The sequence below is a fragment of the Misgurnus anguillicaudatus genome, chromosome 1 (genome assembly GCF_027580225.2).
Source record: "Misgurnus anguillicaudatus chromosome 1, ASM2758022v2, whole genome shotgun sequence".
In the NCBI taxonomy this organism is placed as follows: Eukaryota; Metazoa; Chordata; class Actinopteri; order Cypriniformes; family Cobitidae; genus Misgurnus; species Misgurnus anguillicaudatus.
In genome coordinates, this window is record NC_073337.2 from 19,860,624 (window position 1) to 19,872,679 (window position 12,056).

The window sequence follows — 12,056 nt, forward strand, 5'->3', positions numbered from 1 at the left end:
ATATTTTGCGCATGGAAATCTACAATTTATGCGAAAAAATGCGCCCCCCTGCATAAATATACGGACTTTGGCCGATTATGCGTTAAATCATGCGATCGCATAATTGCGTTTTTCTAGAGGGAGTGAATAGTGTTTAGTGCAGAATGATGTCATAAAAATCGTTGATCTTTTTTGGTACTGCAAGTTTTAAATGCTCATATCTTCTAAATGAGAAATTTGTCAATGTTTCTGGGCACACAAGTTCATAGGTATCCTTGAGGCAAACATATTCATAATAAAATAAAAAAGTACAAAATTATATCATGGGGACTTTAATGTTCTGATAGGGCCTGATGTGTTTCTATACCTGATACTCTGAGAGCTCATAGCTTTCCATTTTTTTGAGGTCTGATGTTTCAACCGCACTGAGAGTGAAGGTCACTTTGCTTTCAACAAGTTGTGTTCAGGCGACCCATAGTTGATGAAAACATCCTCTATTACGGTCAATAAGAAAAGGATATGCGAGGAAAAGGGCACACAAAGCCAAAGCAGTAGTTTCTTGTTTCCATCGGAGCGCTCAAATCAGCAGAGGTCAAAGGTCAGAGTTTACGCTGTTGAAAGCGATTTGGATTTATAAACCTGTTAGCGCAGAGTTACTTCAGTTGAGTTTGAGCAAGTCATATGGCGAAACAATCATAGCTGAGAGTAATGCTTTTTAAAGACCCAGTTCTCGAGCGTAAGCTCTTTTTGGTTCCAGCCTATGATAGATTTGCGTTGCAATGTGAGCTTAAACTAATACACCTGATTCAATTAATCCAATAGCACTTGATTATTGTTGAATCAGATGTGTTAGTTCAAGACTGGAACAATTTTGGCTATTGTGGGGTCCCGGAGGAGATAAACTGAAAAGCCATGGATCAGACACTATATGCTTCGAGGGTTAGACGGACGATCTTCTATATAGGACTCCAATGTATCGTAAAACCCTGAGGTTTTGTGCTTAATCAAGAGAAATAACACAACATCTGACAAGCGTTGAAGGAATGCGGTGCTGATGAGAATCATTTATTGCTCTGCTATGACTTTCAACCAACTAATTTTCTGCTTTAGTGCTTCGGTAACTGCATGGAAAATGTCTCTCCCCGATCTTATGTTTCTTTACGAGCATCATGTTTATGCAAAATGGTGCATTTTTTTATCAAGTTATCAAATCCTTCTGATCTTTCCACAAGGCTTACGGCCTGAAGTTAAAAGATTAAAGACGAGTACAAAAATACAGGAACATCTAACAAGCAAGTAAAACTTTAGATTAATGGCATTTATATTAGAAATCAGACTGTGGACCTCCGCATGTTTGCCGATGTTGTCCAAACTCCCTGATAGCGTTTAAGCGTTCTGGTTCATGTCCAAGTGTTGATCTTGTTCAGTTACCGTGTAGAAGTATGTAAGTCCAGGCCAAAGCTCACAGGAGAGATTTTTTACCAGATGAACCTGCACTGAGAGAGTGGTCTGAGAGAGCACAAGAAAGCTAAAGTACTCACTGTCTATTTGTTAGGTCAACGTAGGTACTCCAAGCAAAAAGAAAACACCAGGGCCCTTGATGCTTACGCTGTGGTTTATTAAACGGAAATTCTTGGCCCCTGGGTATTTTCACATATTAAATGCAATCTGACTACTATGGCTCCTAGATGTCTCAGTTCATATATAATGCCCCTGAATGATTTTAAGTCATCTTATGTCGTAGTCAAGGAAACAAACTATTATGAAGTTATTTAGAAAAATGGCCCCTGTTGTGCCACATAGTATAAAAGAGATGCATGGGCAGGTAAAAAATCTGGGTGTAAGCCCTACACAGGGCTTAACTATGTCCAGCCTCATAAATATTTACACCTGTTGCATTATCTAAAACTATATCTAGTGATCAAAGATTTATTTTACATCTTAATAAAATCTTGTGAAATGTCCCCTTTAAAACGGTCCTAATATGTACCATTTTGGTACAGACATGTACCGTTGAGGTACCAGTATGTGCTTTTAAGGTACCAATGTGCACATTTTAGGTACAAAAGTGTACTTTTTGAAAAGATACCGCCCCAGTGACAGCTTTTGTAACTTGAACCTTTTTTCTAAGAGTATGCATGGGATAATGTGTGTCATGCAAAGTCGCTTGGCAGTATCAATGCATGACACAAAAAACTGTTAAGTCCAGTTAATGACAGGCACTGACAATGTTTTTAATAATATGATAGGGTATCAGGAAAAATGGTCAAAATGTGTAGCCCAGTTGTCATTGTGGGGTAGTACCCTTTCAAAATGTACAGCTTTGCACCTAAAAAGTTTAAATTAGTACCTCAGATATTGATCTCAAAGCTACAAACACATTATACGCAAGAAATAATTGATGACGAGCCGTTAAATTATTTGAAAATAATGCACACCCAAGGTGGTAATGCGGTAAACCGCGGGTTTGTTTCCAAATAATTCAGTCAATTATTCCACTTATACCACGTTTACAACAAACATTGCTCTGATGGTAATTTTAAGACATTAGAGATAAATAATCAACACCCGTGGGACATTTCTCAACCAATCAGTATAAAGCATTCAACAGCCTGCTTTTATAAATATCTGTAGGCTACTGATCTGTACCTATGGTTCATATTAGGACCTTTTTAAAGGGTCCTAATATATTAAATTGTGCTGGTGTAACCGGCCCTGGTGTGACCCTTACTCCGTGCTGCTAGGCCTCTATGATACTTCTCTGTTTTCATCTCTTTATTTTTCCACACAAGTTATTTAAGTCATTTTCATCTGGATAAATGACTCAGGCAATCTGTTTATCAGTTCAGACAATCTGAGTTTTCAGTTCATTTAATCTTTAAAGCACCAACCCCTTTATTTATTTACATGCTTCACTTGAAACATGTAATCAAATTTGAAAACATTATTGACTTTTTAAAGCTTTTTGTTTATTTGTGAGATGGTGCCAGGAGGCCTAGTTTATAACATTTTATAAAAAATATGACTTTATCATAAATTCTGTGTAATTGAACATCAGATGAATAAGGCTACTAACTGATAGCACATTGTACCATAAAATATGTTTTGTTTAATTCAAATTCTACGTTTGAGAGTGTTTCAATGCATGCATTTTCTTTGGGGGGCCGGGAAAGGATGCACCCTACACAAGGAGGCTGCATGCCAAAAAGATTGAGAACCACCGATGGACATGTTCCACATCAATATGCCATTATTTTTTTTCCTTTGCTGCCCTCTACTGTCCACAACATCCACATCATGTCGTTGCATTTTGGTCCTGCAAACCTCAAAACATGGAAACATTTTGTCCAATCAAAGTTTGATGAGAAGCCCACTGAGAGCAATTAGCCATGAAGATTCTTTCGTCCGTGTTCGAGGGAACCAATCGGTACGCAAGGTCCTGGTTTCCGTGGTGAGATAGCGGCACATAAGCCTCTGTGTGATTATCTAACGGGAATGCATTTGTGGTCAAATGAGCCAATGGGAAGGTGTTTTTGTCGATGTGATGGGCCATTGGAAAAGTGGATTGTCTGTGATAAGTCACTGCGCTGTTGTTATTTAAATAGCTGTCAAGTGGGCTTTCTGGAGTCTCTGACAAAGACATCAAAGCATTTGTGCCTCCCAGAAGCCTTGGCCTGGTCATACCTGTGATAGAGAAATAATTGGCTGTGATTACAATCTGTGAGGTACTGTGAAACAACTTTGTAATCACTAAACACACTTTAATTGTGAATTAAAGGAACACGCCCAGATTTTGGGAATTTAGCTTATTCACCGTATTCCCCAAAGCAAGAGAAGTCCACACATACCCTCCTCATCTCCGTGCGTGGCGCAACTCTGTCTGACGCAGCCCCCGCTAGCTTAGCTTAGCTCAAAGACTGGAAGTCAATGGCTTCAGCTAGCATACTGCTTCCAATAAGTGACAAAATAACGCGAACATTTTCCTATGTATGTGTTGTGATTTGTATAATCACACCGTGTACAAATAACAAAGTCATATGAGACAGCCATCTTTTAACAGTATACAAACAGGGAACTATATTCTCAGAAGGCGAAGCACTGCTACATGGGCGGAGTGATTTGCACAACTCTGACCGAACTCTCTGCTCCTCACCAGGGGGCTTCACGGGTTCTGTGAGCAAATCACTTCACCCAAGAAGCAGTGCTTCGCCTTCTGAGAATATAGTTCTCAGTATGTATACTGTTAAAAGATGGCTGTGTCTCATATGACCTTGTTATTTGGACACGGTGTGACTATACAAATCACAACACATAAATAGGAAAATGTTCGTGTTATTTTGTCACTTATTGGGAACAGTATGCTAGCTGAAGCCATTGACTTCCAGTCTTTGTGCTAAGCTAAGCTAGAAGGGGCTGCGTCAGACAGAGCTACAGCACGCACGTAGATGAGAAAGGTATGTATGGACTTATCTAACTCTGGGGGATACGGTGAATAAGCTAAATTCCCAAAATCTGGGCGTGTTCCTTCAAAAATCTACAGTCAGAAAAAAATGGTCAAATATGTACCACAGCTGTCACTAGGGTTGTACCATTTCAAAAAGGAAAACTGTGCACCTAAACATTTCTTAGTAGCACCTCCGTGGTACATATTAGTACCAAATGTATACATATCTACTGGTACATTTTAGGGTATGTAACAGCCTGGGGTACATATTTTGACCTTTTTTTTCTAAAATGGTTTGGCATTTACCTAGTGATTCCCTTTGTTCTCTTCTCATTCTTGCTCTGCGATTGGAGAACCAAACCTTTAAGAAGATTGGAGATTATACACATTCAAAGTCATATTAGATTCAAAAATCTTAATGCAAGGATGCAGTGCATTACAATTTAATATATTACAGAGCATAGTGATTTGAAATTTGGTTAAAAATGACCTTCATAGCATCCTGTGGAAGATGAATCTCCTCAGACAGCTTTTCTTTGGTAAGCAGGTCTGGATAAAGCTCATGGATGAACTCTAACAAAGTAAAGTAGGTATTACATCACCAGACATGATCTTGCACACTAAAATGAGACACAGTGGGTTGTTTAACATGCCACATTAGACTGTAAATGTAAGGTATTCACCTTTCTCTAACTTCTGGCATTGATCTAAAGTGAAAGCGCTTCTGCTGCGATTGCCGTGGTGGTTCATGTCTGATTGTTGTTGATTCATCTGATCTGTTGTCTCTAAACTCCTTGCCTGCACATTCATTTGTTCACATGCTCTAACATCTAAGGTGACATAAGAGCTGGTGGTTAGATATAAACAATGTAAAGTTTTCCACTCATAAATATTTGAATGTTGAATTAGACGGATTACCTGGGTGGCTGTGTTGTACACTTGAATATGCACCACCCACAATGTCCACATCTTGCTGTATCTTCTTAAGAATACGGTTTATTGAGGACACCTGATGATATGATTGAGAGTCATAATGAGATTCATGTATACTGCAACTGCACATTTTTGATGCCTTAATTTTTTTATTCATTTCAGCTTTCTATTTGAAATTTTTATATTTTAAGTTTTTAATTAAAGTAGCCATCTCTAAATTTAAGGCAGCAATTTTTTTATCAGTGTAAGATTTATTTAGCCCATCAATACAATGTTTTACAAGCTGTCTCCAAAAATTATAGTTAATTTACTTTGACAAGTATTTATATGAATAAAATACATTTCTCGGTTGGTTAACATATAGCAATGTACAACCTCTACAGCATTTATTAATCTTTGTTAATATTAATTGCAGCATTTACTAAAACATTTAAAATTTAACATTTTATTAGTTAATGCACAATAAACATGACATTTAGGGCCAGATTTACTAACAAAATTCTGTAGAAATTACAGTGTTAGCTGGTTGCCGGTAACTCACTGTAAATTTAAATTTATGCTATTTACTGGCAAGAGTTTGTTCAAAGTTAAATAAATATTAAAAATAACAAGTCGTTATCTTTACAGAATAAAACTATACAATAACAGCATCATGCAAAGCATTCTGGGAACCAGAAATCATCATCACCTTTTTCTGTTTTTTGCTTCAGATTTTGTTTTCTTTGCTTGATTCTGTTATTTTAGTTTTACTCTGTTAAGACAAAGACTTGTAAAAAGTTTAATGTTGATTTAACTTTGAACAAAATGTTGCCAGTAAATAACATATATTTAAATCTACGGTAAGGGCAACCAGCTGTAAGTAACTGTAATTTCTACGGATTTTTTTACAGTGTTGCTTTTATGAATTAGGCCTATGAACGCGATTATGGTTTGCGCTCTTCAATTTACTGGTATTTGCGTCAGTATTTAACGTCTAAAAAGCATCTCTTAAAACCCGCTAATTTGCGCTGCTCTTGGTAGATTACGTTTTTGGCATTATGGAAATTAGATTTTTGTGCCTGTACAACGTGCGTCTTCCCATCAGCTCTTTATTGAAATTGCGCTCTTACGCTAATTTGCATGTTTAGTAAATCTGGCACTAATTATATTGATATCAACTAACATTAACAGAGATTTTAAATGCTCTAAAATTACATTGCTTATAGTAGTTCGTCTTACATAAAGCATTAAATAAAGTGTTACCAAAAATATCACATAATGCATTTAAGGCATTCATGAAAAGCAAAGTTTGGCTATAATTGTATGTCAAATACGTTCATTTTAAAACATGAATCTAAACATAAATATTAACCTAATTTTCACAAGGATGAGAAGCGTGACAAATATAATTAATTCTTCCTTATCCATATAAATATCAAAATCATTCATTAATTAAAAAAACATATTGCCATGCAGCTACTTCTTTGAAAAACAAACAAGTTTTCACCTACGCTGGGGACCTTATCTTCTCTGCAGACTCGATCTGCTGCCAGTTTTTGTCGGATTTCCCAGGCGAACAGTGTGGGCTTCTGTCGTTTGTACTGCGCTATGATGGAGATGACTTCAGGAGTTAGGAGTCTTGGTCTGCTGCCTCCAGTAGCTTTAGGACAAATTACCCCTGTGCGCTGAAACCTTCCCAAAATCTTACTAACACAGCCATTGGAAACCTGTACAGAACACAGATGTTAGTTTCCAAATAATCACACAGTAAAGGTAAGAGTTAAATCTTATTATACCTTCAGTATTCTGGAGATCTCACAGGGTCGTACGCCTTCTGTGGCGAGCTCAACCATCAACCTCCGTTTATAAACGGGAAGAGGACGACCGTTCACAAAAACACCACCTAGCTGATTCAGACTCCCTTCTGTTGAACCATATCCATAGAGTGAATAATTTGTCAGTTTTAAGAATTGCACAGATTTTTTTTTTCAGATTTAGTTAAGTATAGGCAAAGTTATGTAAACACAGCATACTGAATAAACACAACACATATTGGTTTCCATTACAAATAGGAACCATCAGCTGTTTAAAACCATTACAAAATTCCTTTATGTAATGTGTTTTAGGTAAAGGTGATCTGTTGGTACAAATTTGCGATAAGATCCCACCAATACAATCCAACACATTACCTGTACAGACAGAGACCATTATAGTTTCCAATAAAACCAGTACAATTCTAACCATTAAATTCATTAGAAATTTGTGATTGTTTTTATTTTTATTTTCTTTAACAGGACAAAAAGTTTATTGAAAAATTTGCATTGGTTTGCAAAACATGTATAGCATTTTAAAGTACAAATGGAAAATTAGCCTTTAGAAATTTGCGGAGAAGTAAGAAAATATAAGGAATGTAAGGATTGTAAAGATCAAATGCCAACCTTCATTTGCCAGATCTGAATCTGCATTGCACACTCCAGTGGTAGTCTGGTAGCCTTGCATTGAAAATCATCTATTTTAGAGTGCACAACGAAGCAACTGCAGCTGATCGGCTGTTTTTCTTGGAAGGAGTCTTGCGTGGCTCTTGCGCGCTGCCCACTCATAGTTTCCACGTGTGGCTTCTTATATATATCTATATATATGTATATAACCTAGTGCCCTTATCAAGATGACGTGCTGTCCAGATAGGAAAAGGTAAATAACACATGCTACAACTTCTCATGGTAACAATTCCAATGTTCACCAATTGGACAGGTGCAACGTTTTGATTCCTTACAAAAACTGTTAAAGTCTAGGAAACCATTTTTGCTTTACTTTGAACTAAATCATGCTTGATTTTGGACCAGTCTGACAGAGTGCAATTGAAATAATAGCACTTGTGTAGCATATACGCACAGTTTACAAGAAAGCAAGATCTGATTTCAGCATCACCCACTGCTGGACAGATCCCATGAAGTTATTGATGGGCAAAGATTAATAAAAAATAATGAAAAGAATAGAAAAGATGGCACTCCACACATGAAATTAGTAAATTCTAAAGCTTTAAATCCATTTATAAACCAACAAGTTCCATTTTATTGTTGTGATACTCAAACCACTGGAGACTGGGGCTCTCCAATGGTCACGTGACTTGAGCATCTTATCCCTCCTCGCGACGACTTCGCGTGTTAATCAGATTTAGTTCTTTTAAAACAAACATTTGAAAACCTGCTCCGAAGACGACTGCCATATGGTAAAGTGCTTTTGATAAATCATAAATCCATCATGGAGCCTTTTTTATTACATTTTCTTTCAAGCATGAACAAATAGAGTCGGAGGGGGAAATGTGGACCAATTGTGGTTTTATTTATAAAAATAGTGGGTCGAAAAACCCACACAGATGTCTCTTGTCTGGCCAGCAGATAAAATGTGTTGTAAACCTTTCAAAGGAAATATTTGGAGAGCAAATATTAGCGAGAGAGTATCCACACACGCCTCGTATTTGGTCCTGCTCAATGACTAATTGGGCATCATTAGGTAAATCCACACAGATCGAAGATTGTGGAAATAAAGGTTTGGTTTTAAAATGCCATATGGTGCAAATTACATATTAACCACCCTTTACAGCATAAAAATATCCGCAGGACTATGCTCCGCATTTAAAAGAGACGACCAGTTTGAAGGCCAACATCTCCTTGCCAACCAGATTAAAAGACAAATGAAGTGCGCTATTAATTAATTATAGTCTACTTCATGACTTCAAATATAAGAAACTTTACACACATTATTAAGTATTTAATTAAATCATGTGTTTTGAATTAATGAGGTCATGGTTAGCAGAAAAAATTAATTATAATTTCTGTGCGCAAAATTGGCTGGACATTTAGGGGTATTTACAATTTTAGCATTGAAATCAAACCGAAGTTGACATTTTAGGTATTTTGTATCAACAGAAATGTACAAAGAACATTACAACTTTTTTTTTTCAAAGTTGTGGTGTGAATTGTTGCAATTAAACTGCTACATTGCATCTGCGTAAATGTGCACATGAGGCTCTCCAAGCGCACACGCAAATCACATTATGCATTCACATTGCACATTAATTTTCAATGTTGAGATGCAGCTTGAAATGCAAAAAAATTAAATGCACGATAATATAATTTCCCCTGATACAGTACAAAAATGTTATGCATGTGTAGCTAATAATGATAAACTTCTTGTTTGCGCTCTACGGTTTCAAAGACACCTAACCTCCTGGTACCGAATAAGAAATAACATTTCTGTTCCAAACCGAAATTGCAACCTTGTATAATGTTTAAGATGTATCCCCATATCTGTTATTAAATAAGAATTGCCCTTATTGCAACACTATATTTTTAATTATAATAGCCGCAACTCTTGTTATATAGAGACTGACAGGTCTTATTCTACTATTGGTTATCTATGTACCCAGAATTGTTGAGTTAAGTTTTTGCGTTAAAGCATTACTATGTGAGATGGCGTCAGTCTAAAATAGTAAAACAATTATGTCATTTAATTAATTATACACTAGATTTTCAAATATTATCATGAAAGTGACTTTTTTGGTCATATCATCTTTTCAGGTCTTTCTTGATTAATGGCTTATGTTGAGTGAATCACGTCTCTACATTACTGCTGTTGCACTGAATAAGTATTTGAATTGCATTTTGTATCTTGAACTGTTTATTATTCAAAATATTTATTATTTGCTGTTATATAAAACAACACACTGCTTGTGTTTCCATAATTCCTCTTTATAAAGAGACGCAGTGTGTCAGTGTTCAGGTTCAAGTGATTTGCATGGTTTTGGATGCGTCTGAATTCGTATCCCATCTCCCAAATATTGCAAATTGTTATCTATTGGATACGAAGAAACCTTAAAAAATAAACCAATTAGCCATTTACGCACAAGAAAGTAGACTAAACGTTTTGTGTTCAAGTAGAGCAATTTCATAAATGCATTTGCCACTAAATAGTTACAATACTTTAATCATACTTAGCAAAACAAAACGAAAAAGGCAAGCAGCAATCTCGTACAATTTGACAAACATTTTTTCTTCAATGTAGATGCGTAATATTCAGTTATGAGATCAAACGGCCTACTTAATATTTGTTCAATGGCGCCACCTTGTGGTCAAAATAATAAAATTATATCCATTGTTGAAGTGTTGCCTTTAGGTTAGTATATCAACCTTTAGGACTTCAAGACCCATTCCATTGTCTACAATACATTTCTACTTAAAAAAGATATTACAGCTTGGAATAATTTTAAAGCTATATGTTATAAAATAACCAAACGCAAAATCCCTTCAGTTTTAGTGGTTTTAGCTTAATTAAATGCTTGTTATGTCTTATTTTAAATCATATTGAGCTTTGGAAGTTTGTAGGCGCCACACTATAGTTGAAAAACACTGCTGTAGAAGACCAAAACTGTATCTGCATTTTAATATATAAATATTAAAGATGTTTGTTATAAAAAAACTCTTGAATTATATGCATGCATTCAATTGCATTCTTTCATTTTATTTTATATTCACTCCATTTAACGTGTTCTCTGCTGTTACAGTTTATCTCTGTGCTGTAATTGTGCACAAGCTTTTTAAAATCTGTGCTGACGTGTCGCACCTCCCCGCGTACCGGACGTCGTCACTTGCGTTCTGACGTCACACCCAAATCGCCCAATTCAGAGCGCGAGCGCGACGCTTTGACCGAGGAAGTGCAACGTTTTGACGTGTACATCCGCGCGCTGTGCTTCCGGTTAAGCTCAGCGTGATCAGCCGTGCTCAGTCTCTCTTCTCATCCTCGGATCACAGTAGAGGCGTCTCACAGGACTTTCCTGGCTTCTTTTACCTCTCTATCTTCTCTCCCCGATCGGAATAATCATCCAGCCCAGCGGACATGGCATCAGCACCGGTTCAGTCCAACCAGGGTCCAGCTTTACAGCTGCAGAGGGGAATAGTGAAGATGGTAAGAGAGCAGAAGTGTTGGACTGAGGGTGAAACTATAGCGGGCTGGCTAACTTACTAATGTCCAGTGGGGAATAAGTGACTTTAAAGCCTTTAAAAGTTGATGCGTTATGCGCAATAAGTTAGTTATTTTTCTTCATGTCTTGTGGATTTTTGCAAGTCTTGTTTCTGCAGTGATTAACTAAGTTGAGCATTCTTCTTCTGCTGTGATCCAGATGGCCAGTTATACAACATTATATTCAGCACTTCCTTAACCAATGTAATTGTTTTTTGTTTTGATGTTTTAAATATTTTTGATTGTCAGTCGCTAAACCTAAATAATTTGCGACTTATGCTTAATATTTGCGGAGAGGCACATATTTCAAAACAAACTAATGATAGTTTGCTAAACAAGTATTTCCCATGAAGCTGAGTTTTAATCACAAGTTATTCTTCTAAACTGGTGTAAATTAAAAAACGAATGACGACCTGTGAGACACGAGTGCAACATGCAGCTCGCTGAGATTTTTTACGTTTGCTTTTTATTATAGTGTTCAGACCTGATCACATCAAATACTCTTAAAAGTCGTCAGTCCACATCACAACGATAACGACGCAAATGCACTTTTATTTATTTTTTAATCTGCTCAACGATAAATCATTTACAACCAATCAAAATCCTTTCTGATTTAAAGGGCATTCCCATTCATAATGTGAAGCTGCAGCGCGCGTTATCATCCATTGGTTTGGACGCTTACGTTAGTTATCGTTCAGTAGGG

The 12,056-nt window shown here is 36.6% G+C and overlaps 2 protein-coding genes across 2 annotated transcripts in view; one reads left to right on the forward strand and one right to left on the reverse strand.

Moving 5' to 3' along the window:
• Positions 1–2,873: 2,873 nt before the first annotated feature.
• On the reverse strand, positions 2,874–7,253 carry pax4 (paired box 4). The gene is made up of 7 exons (XM_055190323.2): positions 7,132–7,253; positions 6,847–7,062; positions 5,342–5,432; positions 5,107–5,253; positions 4,914–4,996; positions 4,730–4,784; positions 2,874–3,663 (listed from the first exon to the last, which is right to left on the reverse strand). The coding sequence occupies exons 1-7, from the start codon at positions 7,186–7,188 to the stop codon at positions 3,305–3,307; spliced, it is 1,008 nt and encodes a 335-aa protein (XP_055046298.2). The 5' UTR covers positions 7,189–7,253; the 3' UTR covers positions 2,874–3,304.
• Positions 7,254–11,060: 3,807 nt separating this feature from the next.
• The window catches only part of snd1 (staphylococcal nuclease and tudor domain containing 1), a 209,615-nt gene continuing 208,619 nt past the window's right edge, over positions 11,061–12,056 (forward strand). The window contains exon 1 of the mRNA XM_073867828.1: positions 11,061–11,299. Within this exon, the coding sequence (XP_073723929.1) occupies positions 11,231–11,299 (69 nt within the window). The 5' untranslated portion in view covers positions 11,061–11,230. The remainder of the gene's footprint in view (positions 11,300–12,056) is intronic.

Bases quoted from the DNA above. Each gene is read 5' to 3' on its own strand.
- pax4 (XM_055190323.2), bottom strand. From the start codon at position 7,188: ATGGTTGAGCTCGCCACAGAAGGCGTACGACCCTGTGAGATCTCCAGA. The intron at 5,433-6,846 runs GTAGGTGAAAAC...TCATATCATCAG, and splicing joins GAGAAGATAAGGTCCCCAGC to GTGTCCTCAATAAACCGTAT. The intron at 4,997-5,106 runs GTGAATACCTTA...TTACTTTGTTAG, and splicing joins ATGCCAGAAGTTAGAGAAAG to AGTTCATCCATGAGCTTTAT.